At 40.9% G+C, this 17,347-nt stretch overlaps 1 protein-coding gene across 5 annotated transcripts in view; it reads left to right on the forward strand.

Moving 5' to 3' along the window:
- Window positions 1–17,347, forward strand: part of LOC126299091 (Bardet-Biedl syndrome 2 protein homolog) — a 159,376-nt gene that overhangs the window by 55,484 nt on the left and 86,545 nt on the right. For all 5 annotated transcript variants that reach the window (XM_049990763.1, XM_049990766.1, XM_049990764.1 and 2 more), the window contains one exon: window positions 2,057–2,281. In XM_049990763.1, the coding sequence (XP_049846720.1) occupies window positions 2,057–2,281 (225 nt within the window). The remainder of the gene's footprint in view (window positions 1–2,056; window positions 2,282–17,347) is intronic.

Here is a 17,347-nt window from a genome sequence, read left to right on the forward strand (position 1 = left end):
TAAGCATGTAACCGCCCCCGGTAGCTGAGTGGTCAGCGTGAAGGAATGTCGATCATAAGGGCCCAGGTTTGATTCCCAGCTGGGTCGGAGATTTTCTCTGCCCAGGGACTGGGTGTTTTGTTGTCTTAATCGTCATCATTTCATCCCCATCGATGTGCAAGTTGCCAAAGAGGCATCAAATTGAAGGACTTGCAGCTGGCGAACAGCGCGCGCGTGCGCGCACGCACACACACACACACACACACACACACACACACACACACACACACACACACAAAACTAAGCGTGTTACGATCACAATCAATGCACATTACTGACAGAGATACACAATGTCAAGGAAGTTTTAGGTCATGTAAATACAAATGTGTCCACCTATTATTCAAGGGATTATGTTTTGAATAACCATTTGTTGTCTAATCACTGTCTTTGTAAGTTGGTAAATATAATGTAAACCTTGCAAATTGTCTAGATTGGTTAACATGTGGGGGGGGGGGGGATGAGAAAGGGTACTATGTGATTGAGAGAGAGATGAGGTCCGTGGGGGGGGGGGGGGGGGGTTGGGAGAGGGGTCGGGTATGATAGGGAGGTTAGTGGTAATATGATTTGCCCTGAATTCTTGGATGTGACATTATCATATGAGATTGAGGATCTTTTTTGCCAGATGCGTAACATGACAAACAGGTATATAGGTAGCTCATCTAAGTTGTGCCAAAGTAATCTGTACATCCACTTTTCATGGCATGATGAGATTGTAGATGGTAAGGGATGGAAAATTGAGGGAGGCGTCCATTATCTTAGTCTGAACTCTGTGATAGAACAATAATGCCTAACAATATTTTGAATTCCAAGCTAGACACAGTCATTCCATCTCAAATATGGGCATTCACCCTAAGCTCTAATAAGCTATCCACATCTACTGCACCTGAAGTCATACAGAGGTGTACAGTAACTCAAATGGGAGTGAATAACACTGAGTATCAACTGCAGGGATTGACCTAAAGTATGCCCAAGGAATAAGGTGTATGAGAAAAAGGGGGAGGGAGACAGAAGGGCCTGGGGGAGGTTTAGGTGGAGTAATGCAGTAGTTGGGAAAACTGGGAGGATGAATGGGAAGTTCATACTGGTAATAAGGATATTTAAGCAGTTCTGGTACACACTGCCACTAGTGACTCCTTGGTCAAGCGGATGCTGTGAGCATTTCGTAGAGCTAGTTTTCACTCTGACAGTTAGGAATGATCACATTCTGATGATCACTTACTGATTTTGTGGTCAACTTTGCACTTGAATGACTGGTGTAACACAAGACATACGTTTATGACATGTGTCTATTTTGAACAGTATTAATGGCATTGGACTCGAACAACAAGGTGGATGCTGAAGTGAACTGATACAGATAACAAAGACTGACACTGTAGCTTCTTTTTGAGTGTATGTACTGCAGTAGGACACTTCAGTATATGTGACACACTGCATACAATATACTGTCCAAACTCATTTACAGGGGATTTCCTAGATGGGAACTAGCTACACCCCTGCCCACAATAGATATGAAGGTAGACAAATTGGCACACTGGATGTCAACAGTCCATGATTTTGGCTGAGTCACTGTATGAGTATGCACAGTGGTTGAAGCACAGCACTGACTGTATGGCCTTTTTTTTGGGGGGGGGGATGGGGGGAGGGGGTCAGAGAAGCCCCCTCTTTAGAGAGGACTGGAAAATGTTGGGATGATTCCTTAATCAAAGCTTGTGCTGTAACGACCTCATCAGTGAGACATTAAACTAGGACCTTTCTTCCTTCCTTCCTTCCTTCCTTTAGATGAGTCATTTTTCTTATTAATTTGGGCAACTGTACTGGGTTCCAGTAAATTGCGGAATATTTAAGTGACAACAGGGTTATAAATGTTAAAGAGTGGGATACTGACTCAGAAGCAGATAAAAATGTATGAGATACCAGTAATTAAAATATCAAATAATTTCAAGTTATCTAAAGCTGTCCTGTTGAAATTTACCAGAATACATGAATGTTAGATGTATTGTAATGCCATTAATTACAGGTGCTTATACACAGTCCACACCGAAGAGTTGGATATGAAACTGGACGCATGGTCTCACATGAAAGAAGTAAGGAATTGGTACTTCTTAACATCAACCAGCCAGTAACAGCCATATGTGCAGGACGCCTGGATCCGAGCAATGACTGTGATATATTACTTGTTGGAACCGCTACTAATCTTCTGGCATATGATGTGGAGAGAAATATGGATATTTTCTATAAAGAGGTTTGTAAAACAAATCTTTCAGTTGTATATGAAACTGTAGTCCCAGGGAATCTTATAAATAATGTTTTAATAACATAAATAACCGATTCCAGTTTCGATTTGATTAATAATAACATTAAAAATGATAAATAAATTTTTTCTAGAGTTTTTCAGTGCAGAGGAGCCCATACGCTTTGGTCCTGACCCATCGTTTCTTAATTTTATGTCAGATTTAATCATAATTTGAAATTAATATCTTGGTCTTATTATTTTAACTTGGTACTTGGATGATAAGTGCAGAGAACAAGTAAATGTTCAAATGAGGTACCACAGTGAAATTCAAGTATGCTGTGAACATAAGCAAATGCAATCTCAAGTTTTTAATTTGGGAAATAAGACTAAGAATATATAATTACATAACACATGAAAACCATGTGCAGCATAATTAATATACAATATGTGACATACCACTTTAAATATGTCATTAGGTAGAATGATGTAATGAACCTTGACACCAAAGTCCAGCAATAATAATTGGAAGGCAGGACAGTTGCGAAGAGAGTGCACAAGGATCCCTGCAAGACTGTTATCCCCTCTTCTTAGTTCTATTGTACCACAGTTAGTGCAGTTCATTTCAGTGTATTTCATCTGCCTGTAAGTTAGGCATTATGCATTCAACACAAAACACTGCTTCAGCTGCCAACTACTTGGGCACACTAGTATTCATTTCAGTGACAAGGTGATATATGGCAGGTGCTATTCAGCTACTCACAAATGTACTCAATGTTGTTCTCAGCTCATATTTATCAACTACAGCCTAAACCAATCGGTTTTGGGTAGAGAATATCTGGTCTTTGTCAGAGAGAAAAATGTTGAGTAAGGCCATTCAGCTGCCCATCTTACTGCCTTGTAAAGTCATTTTGCTTACCAGTAACATGACCCATTCCAAAGAGCTTTATTTCCTCTACAATTGTGACTACTACTACAGAAAAGGCTGTAGCACCACCACTATTGTTCAGCAGTATGGAGTCAAATAGCAGCATTGCCACAGCTGTTAACAAAGGGCCATGAAAGCCAGAAAGAACAGAGCTGAAAAAAACACTATTACATAAGATGCAGCAATGCCACCAGCTGTTTCCACAGTGCGAGCTAGGGGCCAGCATCCACAATAGCGACACAGCAGGACCGTTGTAGTTGCAGGGCAGTTGCTCTGCTTTGTGGCTACTATCTTGTTGTGGTGTACATGGTTGGAAGTGGCACAACAAATAGGCACCAAACCTATAATTTTTCTATTCTATATGTATACACATCATTTTTAGCCAATGGCATCTCAGCCTGGCAGCACCGGACACCATGACTGGAGGCTCTCTTCCACTACAAGAATTGTGGCAGGTTCCTTCATCTGCTGATGCATCTTGGCCTGAATTCGAGTCTTGCCAAGGACAGTGCACATGCTGCCACAGACTTGGCATGTCAGCATTCCAGCCCAGCTGTCAGTAGGCTGCTGGCTGCTTGTTGCATCGGCAATACCACCCTAGCTGCTGTTAGCACATGCTGAGGGAATGTTGCCTCTAGAACAAAACTGTGTGTGCTGTAGCTTGTTTTCTTATAAAATGTGTGACTGTTGTTGATTTTTCTTGAGGTATTACTGCCAACATCCTGGATAACAACCTACCATCTCAACTCAACCCTGCCACTGTAGAGGCCACCCACCCCAGATCTCTACATTTTGGTGCCAGAACCTCTTGTAGAGGTATATCAGCAGCTGGACTCAGTACTATGTCTCAGCCACAGCAGGTATCATCGAGAGCTACAGTGGGGTTAGTTGATGAGCTGTTTTGTTTTTCTTCTCCTACTTTCATGTGCTGGGGAGATGAGTTCAAGGCAAGACTGCCATTGTAACTTGAGAGTAACATTTGTGAAGCTTCAGGAACCAGCTGATTTGCCACAGTTTCACATCGATGCGTGCGAGCACGCAACCTGTTATGGCACAATGCACCACGGTCTGAGGTGGTATCAGTGGAATGTTTCACATATCACCATTATGACCCTATTGTTAGGTAGTGTACTGAGTTGAAGTGACTGTTGATTAGACGTATGGTGCAAGTAGTATTCTGTAATTGTCCTGGTGTTATTGTTTTATTGCACTTGGTTGTGTGTTGTGGATAAAGGTTTCACGGAATTAGGGATGCAAGATGTTTCTGGACAGGAGGCAATTCAGTTATTTATAAATCAGGTAGTGCTATTATTGGCAGGTAAGGCAGAGATGCCTGTACAGATGGTTTCTGTGGAGGAGGGTAGGGTATTATCCAGTTTGTCTACTTGATTGGTGAATCCAGCTGCTAGAAATTTTATTACTCCCTTTTCGGGCAAACCAACTGAGGCTCTATTGTCCTTGGTGGATGATCTGGAAACAGTATTAAAGATTGGGTTTTGGTCCGATGATCAGCTATTGCAAATAGAACTGACAGTGCAGGCAAAAGTGTTTGTGAGATATAATGAAGAGTTAAGGCATGCACTAAAATTTCAGCTATTAGGTCAAGGGCTCCAGCAATGCTTTAAGGAACAGAACAGTGGGAGGTTTTTCTGGGAGTGTTTGAGTGAAATGTCACAGAAACAGAATGAGTCGATTGACTGTTCAGTGACAGGGTAAGGAGAGTGAATGGGCCTACCTATGAATTAATAGAAAGTGGTGAAGTGAGTAAGCAGATTGTAGGGCACTAGACGCTTTGCTGAGGGGCCTGCCAACTGGTATGTCTAGGAGGGTTCAGGCAGGTACCCCAAAAGACCTGAACACTACCATTAGGATAGCTACGGAGCAGGAGGTAATAGATATAACAGCAGGGATACACAATAGGTAAGGTATTTGATGTACTGAAATAAGGTTTTATAGGTGTCAATGTGCTGGGCATGTTCACAGGCAGTGCCAACAGCCACAATGTGAGATATGTGATGTGGTTCGGTACCAGCAGCAGCAGCAGCAGCAGCAAGGGCCAGAATTGACACAGTGGAATATTCAGGCATTAACCACAAACTGGAACCAAAAGTCAGATGGGCAGCATTCCCATTAAATTTCAGTTCTGCAGAAATGTATGCAAAGGCAAAGTGTGGTACATTAGGAATGGTAAGGGGTAAGAAACAAATTTTTGTTGGGCACTGGAGCACATGTGTCAGTGGCAAGCCAGGGCCTTTTAGGTAGGGAATCTAATTATTGCACTATAATTTTTGTAGATTAGGAGATAGTGATGTGAAGTCACTAGGTTCAGCAGCATTAAGTTTCCAGGTTGGGGTGGAATGAGTTGAGGAGTGTATGAAAGTGGTATCTCATGTAAGTGAAGGTTGCTGCACAGCCCTGGGCTAGATTTTCAGTTCAAGCTTGGCACCACAATTGACCTTTGGGAATGTACAGTGTAATTCAAGGGGACAATGTTCCAACTGGGGGAAGCTGTCACCAATGAAATTATGTCACTAGGTGCATCTACCTTATGGGGAAACCCAGGTAAACTGCAGACAAGATAACTAAAGCTTAATAACATGATATATTGCTGCAAGGCAGTGGGAAACTCCTTTGGGATTAATGTGACTCCAGAATTGTCTGTTAACTATAGGAGAATGATATATTTGCTGCATCATGATGATTTATATGGAGCAGAATTGTATGCATAAGGAGATGGATGGGGAGAATGTGGCACTTGTCAGTTTAAATAACTTTGGCAGCACTGAGATGAAGCTAACCAAAGGATTGTTGGAAGCAAGTTTATAAGTACTGGATGAAGACGATTTGGGCGTGTCATGTGTGGGTTATAATCATAAGCAAGCTGCCATTACAACTGCATTACATGTAAATGTAGAGTATTTGAAGGGAACAGAGTAAAAATGAAATAATTGTTACTGGAATCTGAGGATCTATTTAATCCTCAGAGCTAATTACTAGCGATTCTCACAACACAACATAGAACTTCATTGGAGAGCAAATAACCTGTATATTGGAAACAATATTATATACCTTGGCATTTACAGCTGATTATGGAGGACATCATTGTCAAACAACTGAGCGTGGGGAGCAGCTGTACCAATGAAATCGGCAGATACAACGAAAAAGTATGGACTTTGTTGTGACTATTGGATCCGAATGGTAAAACAATAATACATTCATACCTGGTACCCAACATTAAAGAAGCCCTTGACAACTGCCTGTACTTCTCTATGACATGATCGAAGAGTGGGTGTCATCAGTTGAAGGTGATTCCAGAGGACTGGCCAAAAACTGCATTTTTGGTCCCCTGGGCTCATTACCAGTATTGGTGATTGCTGTTTGGGTTGAAAAATGCACCAGCTGTGTTTCAGCGGTTGTTGGACAGTGTACTGTGGGGTTTGAAACCTCAGCAATTTATGGTGTACCTCTATGATATAACTGTATTTTCAAGGGATGTGAAGGAACATGCACTGTTGTTGAGGGAATTTTTCAAGTGATTATATGCCATGTGTCTTACATTAAGTTTGGAAAAGTGTTATTTTGTCCAGGAATAAGGGAGTTTTTTGGGATGTGTGATTAGTCAGGAAGGGGTACAAACAGACCTGAAATCAATACAGAAGGTGCAGAATTTTCCGTTTCCTCATACAAGTAAGGAGCTACAATCATATTTGGGGTTGGTCAATTACTAAAGAAAATTCATGAAGGGTTGTTTGGACATTGCATAGCCCCTTACACATTACTAAAAAGGGTGTACAATCTCAATGGGCAACAGTGTGTCAAGTCACATTTGAGAAGCTAAAAAGTCTTTGGTGTTGACTCTAGTGTTGGTCTTTCTGGATTGTGAGGAGGAGATTGTTCTATCATGTGATGCTTCCAGCAAGGCACTGAGTGTGCCTTGAGTCAGGTAATACATTGTGAGGAACATCCTGTGGCTCATATCTCGTGGCAATCAAGCAAAGCATAGAGGAATTACTCGACAACAGAGGAGGAGATGTTGAGCCTGATATATGGGAGCTACATATTTTAAATGTTATATGTATAGTAAAACATTAAACGATCATAAAATGTTAAAGAGGTTGTTAGGGTTGAATGATCCATCAAGCAGACTGATGAAGTGGGCATTGGAACTGAGTGAGTTTAACTTTGAGGTAGTCCATAAATTAGACAGGAAGAATGGAAATGTGGTTGGATTGAGCAGGAAGGTTACAGTAGTATGGGCGCTGGGTCACAGCTTTGTGAAGTGACAAACAGCACACACAGCTGACGCAGACTGCAAGCTGTTTACGATGCAGCAACAGTACATTGCGCATGACTGATTTTTATGTAGGTCAATGACACTGGGGCACTGCATAGTAGTGCTTGGTAAACTAAGGGAAGGAAGCATACAATCACGTACTATCTGTGCTTGGGGTTGTACATCGATGTGTCAAAGGGTGATGGAATGTTCCTGATGGAGGACAATGAAAAGGAATGTAGACCAGTATGTGAAGAACCTCTGTACCATGTTCACAGCAAGCAGATCTGAGCCATTGGGAAGTACCACTACACACTACAGAGGTTACTGGGCACAGTTGAACCTTTTGGTATGACAGGAATTAATATCTTAGGACCTTTTAACCAGATGCCAGTGGGAAACTGCTATGTTCTGACTATTAAATATTATTTCTCACAATATATGTTAAGAGCCAACAAGCAACTGCAGTGGCCTAGGCCATGGAGAATAACTGGGAGCTGAAATTTAGTGATCCTGAAATGGTAATCATGGACCAAGGTACCTAATCTCATGTCAAACTTGATGAAGCAGTTATATCACTTATCACAGTGCGAAAACAGAAGATTAGTTCACTGCACGCACAGGTTAATGATAGAACAGAGCACTCACATCGTACTATAGGTAAGATGCTGAGTTACTATGTCAACAGCCGTAATGATTGGAGTGTTTACTTAGCATCTGTCATCATGGCATATAATTCCAAAGTGCACACAGGCACTGGGTTTGCTCTGTAAGGGTAGTATATGGGAAGAAGATGCCTTTGTCATTTGATATAAGCAGACCACAGATCAAGAGGAATGGGGAGTCTGTTCAGAATTTGACAAAGACATTAAGGGTAGTATGGAAAGAAGTCCAGAGGGTAAATGCCAAAGCCCTGGAACATCAGGAAGAAGTAAGGAAACATATAAGAAAGGTGCCAGAGTATTGGTATGTCTGTGATTGTTGCTATCAGGTACATACACGCCAAAGGGTGAGACCAAGAAGTTTATTACACAGTACAAGGGACATATGAAGTCTTCAGAGTGACATCACCAGATATCTAGTGCTGTCACTATTGTACGATGCTACAGAGTAAGATAGCAGTGCTGTCATGGCTGTTGGGAAAGGCTGTGGAAGCCAGCAAGCTGAGTGTTGAAGGAACATCAAATGCAACAATACCACCAGCCTGTTTCCACATTCTGAGCTAGGGGCCAGTGCCCAAATACTGTTGACACAGCAGAAAGACGGCGTGATCACGGCAACAGCAGACCAGTTGCTGTCCTTCCGGCCACCTTGTTTTGGTGTGTGTGTTTGGAATAGTGGTGCGGCATGACAAATAGGCACTGAACTGATATAAATACCCATCATTTTCAGCCAGAGGCGTCTGGATGCACCATTCATTAGGGGAGGACTGTGCTGGGTGACGTGGCAATATCATTTTGCAATCAGCCCCTACGAGACTTGTGATTGCAACACCAGTGAGCCTAGTGCTGGTTCTGAGTCCACTTACATGGACTTGGCATCTTCCAGATAATGGGCTGCCTCCAACCAACCGTCTGCCCTGGAGGGCAGTAGTTCATGAATGAGGCAGTTCCACTGCATGCACTTGTGCAGGCTGACTGACAGTGTTTACAGCTCTGTGCTCGAGGGAAGACATCACTGCTAGGAACTGTCTTACTCTACAAGAATTACGACCTTCCTGCCCAGAGTTGCAGAGTCGTGACAAAACGGTGCACGTAGTGCCGCTGATGTCGCTCTTCTCCATCCGGCCCAGTTTTCCATCAGGCTGCTGGCCACCTGTTGCATTAGCACTGCTGTGCTGGCTGCTGTAAGCACACACCCAATGGCATTGTCACTATGGAGTGACACTAGGAGCACTGCAGCTTGTTTCTAATAAAATGTGTGGCTGTAGATGATGGATGATGTCTTGAGCCACCGGACTACAACTCATATCCTCAACTAAAGCCTGTCAGTGAAGGGACCACCCACCCCAACCCTGTCCATGACTAAACCCATAAATATGATTGCAGTAGATCAAATTTTGGAAGTACAATGTAATATTAGCAAGACAGAAGCATCTTCCCAGCAGGGTCACCACTCTTCAATTGGGATTCACCTGCTAGAGAGAGCAATATTGAGAGGTGGGTCCACAGTAAGGCATTCTGGACACTCTGTAACCAAGACACCATCTTTGAACGTCTTCTTACTATCCTATAATGGTTAGGTTATACACTATGTTATCAAAAGTATCCGACACCTCCAAAAATGTATATTTTTCATATTAGGTGCACTGTGCTGCCACCTACTGTCAGGTACTCCATCCATATCAGTGACCTAAGTAGTCATTAGACACTGTGAGAGAGCAGAATGGGGTGCTCCGCGGAACTCATGGACTTTGAATGTGGTCAAGTTATTGGGTGTCACTTGTGTCATATGTCTGTATGCGAGATTTCCGTACTCATAAGCATCCCTGGGTCCACTGTTTCCGATGTGATAGTGACCTGGAAACGTGAAGGGACACATCAGCACAAAAGCGTACAGGCCGACCTCATCTGTTGACTGACAGATACCGCCGACAGTTGAAGAAGGTCGTAATGTGTAATAGGCAGACATCTATCCAGACCATCACACAGGAATTCCAAACTGCATCAGAATCCACTGCAAGTACTATTACAGTTAGGTGGGAGGTGAGCAAACTTGGATTTCGTGGTCGAGTAGCTGCTCATAGGTCACACATCACGCTGGTAAATGCCAAGCGACGCTTCACATTGTGTGGAGTGATGAATCACGGTACACAGTGTGGCAATCCGATAGCAGGGTTTGGGTATGGCGAATGCCCGTCGAATGTGATCTACCAGCGTGTGTAGTGCCAACAGTAAAATTCGGAGACGGTCGTGTTATGGTGTGGTGGTGTTTTCCATGGAGAGGGCTTGCACCCTTGTTGTTTTATGTGGCACTATCACAGAACAGGCCTACATTGATGTTTCAAGCACCTCCTTGCTTCCCACTGTTAAAGAGCAATTCGAGGATGGCAATTGCATCTTTCAACACAATCGAGCACCTGTTCATAGTGCACGGCCTGTTGGGAATGGTTACATGACAATAACATCCCTGTAATGGACTGGCCTGCACAGAGTCCTGACGTGAATCCTATATAACTCCTTTGGGATGTTTTGGAACACAGGCTTCATGCCAGGCCTCACTGTCCGACATCGATACCTCTCCTCAGTGCAGCAACACTCCATGAAGAATGGGCTGCCATTCCCCAAGAAACCTTCCTGCACCTGATTGAACATATGCCTGTGAGAGTGGGAGCTCTAATCAAGGCTAAGGGTGGGCCAACACCATATTGAATTCCAGCATTACCTATGGAGGGCACCACAAACTTGTAAGTCATTTTCAGTCAGGTGTCCGGATACTTTTGATCACATAGTTTATTAAGAATAATATGCTCTGAAGTAGCCGTCACATAGTTTTCAGACAAAATGTGAAAGGATCCTGTCTGCTGGTGGAGTGACAAGTATGACTCCACAATCAAGGGCAAATAGGTAGTTGTGCCTAGCTTCAAATGCTGTCCAGCTGCAGAAAACCTGTCAGCCTTTTATGACATACACACTCTGTTCACATTAATGTGACCACCTGTCAGAAGCCTGATGCAATGTTTCATAACCGTTTTCTCCTGAGTTGTCACAATCTAACCAGCTTCCTTTATGAGCAAACCAATTGCGAATTTACATGATGTTCCTCACACCTTAGATAACTGGACTATGATATAGACTACAGAGAATTATATTGAATAATGTTTATTCAAGAAAAGATATGGGAAATAAACAGAAAGAGGTCCTGTGATATCCAATTAAAAGTCAGATAGAAAATAACCTTATCAAATGCAGTAAAGCTGCATTTAGAGCATTATGAGAATGGTAGCAGATTATTCATATTAAATAGTCATCAAAGATATGTGAAACTAAGTCCATTTTGATCATAATACACAAAATATTTGCCAGCTCAAAGTAGTTCAGTGTTTGTGTGACGATTCACAAATTAACCTGACTGATACAAAGACCAAAAACTCGCACTCTGTCTATTCTCAGTTTCGTAATGCAGGTGAAAAAAGTTAAGTGTCCTACACTGGAGTACATTTAAACCTCTCAACATATAAGTCACTTCAGAAGTTAAAATACGGCAATGGCTATTTCCTGCCTGGAATTCATCACCTATAAGTTGAAATGCCACACAATGCCACAGGCAGGTGTGCCTTCATCTAGAATTCCCCACAAAAATGACCAGAATCGCTCCCTTGAGCTTTTCACTAGAAAAAGTGTCGCATCACCATTTGACTTCAGCAGTGTTCTACCACTGTTCAACTCTCATTTGCTAAAGGCCATCCCCACCAATAATACATTGTTCGTAAGTTCTAGAGATATGATTTGATTCAACTTGACCACTTAAACCAATATATTAAAATAATTTTTAAATATTTAAATAAATAAATCACATTCCTATGATTCACAGTAATTGAAAATAAGGGTTTGTTCATTAATAAATGAGCCAGCATTCTTTCACAAGTGTGCCCACATTAAATGACAACTGATTGTTGCAGAACATTGTTTAAACAACTATTTAAGCTTGCTTGACAGAAACGTTTTTTATCACTCTTCAATGGTGGTGTCAGTTAACACACACGATTTACCATTTCTTAAAATGATTTTGTATTAACAGTTGTAATCAATAGTTAAATAAATATCTGGCAAGAATATTAACATATTTGTTAAGTAAATACACAAATATGACAAAACATACAGTATTCATGTTGCATTCATTTGCCGTGTTTTTGCAAAGAATACAATGACAAACATTCGCATCATGAAGAGATATGAAAAACATAATAAATCAAGAAATGAAATAAATACAGACATGTAGCTTTAAAGGATGATAGCTATAGTGCAATGCTGTCATCTGAGATATCGGTTGTTGAAATCGCATGAAGCATTTAAAAGTTGTTAATTATGCAGTTCACTATGAAAATTTTTATTCACTGTAAATTATTAACTTTTGTTGTTTTATAGAGATTTAAAATATTGATGTGTTAGAGGCTCACAGCAATGGTTGCTTCAGCTGGACCAGCCACAGCACTTTGTCAGCCTTGGGGCTGTCTGCCAGGGTTCAGCTTCACAAACAAATTCACCTCATCTCCTTTGAAAAGAACACAGGCAATTTCTGTTTCAACAGAGAAATAAAAGGCTGGAAGAATGAGCAAAGAAAAAAGTTTTTTAAGTTCTAGCCCGAGAAATCCGTTTTCTACAGCTCATAATGTGTTTATCTCCATGAACTTGGCACGATGTTTTCTGTTGTAAATATGAAAGATTAGGACTTTGGTCCTCTTTTCTGATTGTAAGCTTACTTGACTTTCACACCTTAGGAACCTGAAAGCACAGTCATTAAACGCATTGACTATTTTAACATGTTGGCTTGTTGCAGCTCTACAAGACATGTGCGTGGATGCTTGTTTTATGGGTCTGCATGACCACTGTTGTGTTACTGAAATGTTCTATACTACCTTCCACTATATTAAACTATTTAAGATGTTTTCAACAATTTGTAATAAACCCAAACACCTTTGCTGTGTGTCAGAAACCACATTTACATCTGTACTTTACAAGCCATCTTACAGTGTATGGTGGAAGGTACTTTGTGTACCAGAGTCACCTTCCCTTTTCAAGTTGCATATGGTTCACGAGAGAAACGATTCCTTCTAAGCCTTGATGTGGGCTTGAAATCTCTCATTTTATCTTGATGAACTTTTCATGAGATATATGTAGGAGGAAACAATATATTGGTTGACTTCTGTAGGAATGTATGTTCTTGGAACTTTAACAGTAGACCATATTGTGATGGAGCATCACTGTCTCCATGATGCTGTTGCACTTACAAAATGAACCTGTAATGAAAACTGCTGCTCTTCTTTGGCTCTTCACTATTTTCTGTCAGTCCTATCTGGTACTGATCTCATACTAACAAGCAATATTCACGTGTTGGTTGAACGAGTGTTTTGAAAGCTACTTCGTTGTTGATGGACTAAATTTCATGAGCATTCTTCCAATGAATCTGTCTGGCATCTGCCTTACTCGTGATTAGTTTTATGTGGTGGTTCCAATTGATATAACTCCATACATATACTCAGAGATAATTTATGGAAGCAACTGCTTCCAGTGACTGTTCTGAGTTTTTTAATCAAACAATAAAGGGTCTTTCTGTCTATGTATTCACAAGATGTTACATTTGTTTATGTTGAGAACAAGTTGCTGCTCTCTGCACCAAGCATCAATGCTCTGCAGCTCTTCCTGCAGTCTGTTATAGTTTTCTAACCCTGTGACTTCTCTGTATACGCACTGACAGCTGCAAGATGCCTTGTGGAACTTCTGACGTTATCTGCAGGTCATTTATATTTATATCATGAAAAGCAGTGGTCGTATAACACTCCACTGGGACGTGCCCGAAGCTACTATGTCTGAAGACTTTTCTCTGTTTAGAATAACTTGTTGTGTTATGTTTGCTAGAAACTCCTCAGTCCAGTCACAGAGTTAGTCTGGTATTCTGTACACTTGTATTTTTTTCATTAGGTGGCAGTAAGGAACTGTATTGAATGTCTTACAGAAGTCAAGAAACACGACATCTATCTGGGTGCCTGTATCTACTGCTTTCTGGATCTCGTGGGTGAATGGAATGAGTTGTGTTTCACACTATCATTGTTTTTGGAACCCATGGTGGTTTCTACAGAAGAGATTTTCAGTTTTCAGGAATGTCATAATATGCAAGCATAAAACATGTTCAAAATTCTACAATAGATCAAAGTCAGAGTTGTAGGCCGTTAGTTCTGTGCATCTGTTCAACAACCCACATTGAAAACAGGAATAACACATGTATTTTTCCAACCATTAGGAATGCTTCACTCCTTTAAAGGCTTATGGTACACTGGTGCTAGAAAAGGGGGAAGTTCTTTCGCATAATCTGTGTAGAACCAAATTGATGTCCTGTCAGGTCCAGTGGCCTTTCCTGTTGAGTAATGCCAGTTGCTTTCCTATCCCTTGACCTATTTTGATATCTGTCATTTTGTCATCCATTGTGATGATTTAAAGGAGGAACCACAGTGTGATCTTCATCTGTGAAACAGTCTTGGAAAAAATGTGTAGTAGTTCAGCATTTTCTGTTTCAGTGCCATTACGTTCACAGTTTGTCTGGTCAGATTTCTTTGATCAGCTTACTGGTTTAACATAAGAGTGGAACCTCTTAGGATTTTCTGTCAAGTTGATAGACAGTTTTACTTTTAGTATTTATTGAATGCTTCACACATAGACCCCCTTAATCGTAACTTTGCCTTCATTAAGTTTTTGTTTGTCTGCGAGGCTTTGGTTATGTTTAAATTTTCTGTGAAGCTCTCTCAGCTTTTGTAGCAGCTTCCTAACGTGGTTGTCAAACCACGGTGGGCCTTTCCCATCCCTCACAATTCTGCTCAGTACACAATTTTTGGAAGCACGTTGTATGATGATTTTGAACTTTGTCCATTGATGTTCAACATTGTGCATTCTGGACATGAAATTTTTGTGATGACCTGTCAGATAATCTGGTCTCTCTCTCTCTCTCTCTCTCTCTCTCTCTCTCTCTCTCTCTCTCTCTCTCTCTCTCTCTCTCTCGTCACTATTGCTAAACAGGAAAATCTTCCTGTCTTTCTTTGTATTCCTATTTACAGCTGTATTCAGTGGTGCTGTAATGGCCTTATGATCACTGATTCCCAGTTCTACCCATAATTCAAAAGTTTGCATCTGTTTGTCCCCAGCAGGTCTAAGATGATGTCTTCATGAATCAGTTCTCTGATTAACTGCTCAATGTATTTTTTGGCTAAGACACTTAGAACAATGTCACACAATTCTATGTCCTTACTGCCAACCATAATCACTTGAGTCTCCTAGTCTATAGCTAATAAGTTAAAATCTCCGCCTAAAACTATAACATGACCAGGAAATTTAGACAAAATATTCTCCAAATTTCTCCTCAAGTGTTCCATACTTACTGCTGCTTGTAGCACCTGGTAATGTCAGCTAACCCCAAAGCAACCACTTTATCAGCAAAAAGCTGTTGGTTAAAGTGTAACATATTATTATAAACAGCTCGCACACTAGTACCATGCAGAGTTGCTATCGAAGACTCTGCATTGGAACTGCTTTGAAAGGATACTCCCCTTTAATGTGATTAGGTCTAATGAAAAAAATAATTCACTGCTAAATGGATTTCTCTACTGAATCTGCTCACTGCTAGCTTCCTCCTACTTTAATGTAATACAGGCGACATAAATCATTCACATACACTCACACGTAAAATAGTGGTGTGTATCAAAATGCAAAGCTTTATGAGGACTATGCTATTGTAGTAGCAATTGATATATCTGGTACAAATTTGCAAGGTCATGCCCATTAAATTCCGGGACTCAAAGTAACTATAATGTAAAATGTACATTTCGCTATTTCTGTTACATGCTGTAATGTATTGTAGCTTTTTGTCTTGTTCTTGCTAAGCAAATGAGGACCTATTTTTTCCTTTATTGCACTCAAACATATTTAGAAAAAAAATACAACACTTTGTTAATTACAAGGTTATTTGTTGTAGTAAGGGCAAAGAACATAAGTGGTAGTGTTTTCACAGTTCTTTTAAGGGATATGATTGCAGATTCCAGCCAATGGAAATTTTGAGCTAATAGTAAATTAAGATGTGATAGAACTCAAATCATTTCCTTACGTAATGAAATTGGTTTATCTGTTCTGTGATCTTAGACATGGCTACATGATAGTCTGTTATGATGCTGTCTTCACATATTGCAAAAACAAAGCTTGTTTCTGCATATAAATTGTTGGAATATTCACTTTTCTCACATGGTGTTGCCATTGCTGAGTTGGATGCTCTTTGGTGTCAGTGCACCACAGCTGTTTTTGATGATCGGTGAACCCAGACGTATGCAGGCGCTATCTCAACAATGACAAAATTAATTAACAAAAGTATCAAATTAATTTCATGCCGCTCCTCCAATGTGGAACTGTGTCATAGAGTGCAGACTGTAAATATTTTAGATTGTGTAAGAGCAGGATGCGAGTTCGGAATGTTCTGAGTGAGTATAGCAGACAGTTTTGCACGCTCAATGATCGACAACTGCGTAACCATGTGTTTAGGTGATGAGTTGTCACTTTTATTGCTTTTCACTTTCATATACCGTAGCATGCTTTGGTTCTCACTCAGATTAAGCTAACTTTTGTAAAATGACTCGCAGTCAGTACACAATATGGTAGCAGTCAGTTTCTATCGTGTAGGCTGTAGAATGGGTGAAATTCTAAGTATCTCTTCTTTTTCAGAATAAGGTGGAAAAATGGTTGGGTATACTTTCAAAGAGAAATTATAGCTGATGGACAAAAATGTGGATACACTAGGAACACAGCACATTACCATGCCTAATACAGTGTAGGAAACCTATTGGCATTCAAACTGGCTGCCAGTCATCTCAGAATGAATAAATACAGGTCGTGTATCCCATACCACTCTTTGTACAAAATAAAGGCAATTTTAGGTAACAAAGGTGGAGGAGGATAATGATCGTACACCATTCTCTCCCAAGTAGACCACAGGGATTCAATACATACAGATCTGGTGACTGTGGTGGCCAGGGGAGATGCAACAATTCACTCTTGTGCTCACAAAACCAGTCCTGGATGATGTGAACTGTGTGAATAGGGGCCCTGTCATCTTGGAACACAGCATCACAATGGGAAAAAAGACATTGTTACATGGGACTGACCTGATCAGCCAAAAGGGT

This window comes from Schistocerca gregaria, chromosome X, assembly GCF_023897955.1.
Source record: "Schistocerca gregaria isolate iqSchGreg1 chromosome X, iqSchGreg1.2, whole genome shotgun sequence".
In the NCBI taxonomy this organism is placed as follows: Eukaryota; Metazoa; Arthropoda; class Insecta; order Orthoptera; family Acrididae; genus Schistocerca; species Schistocerca gregaria.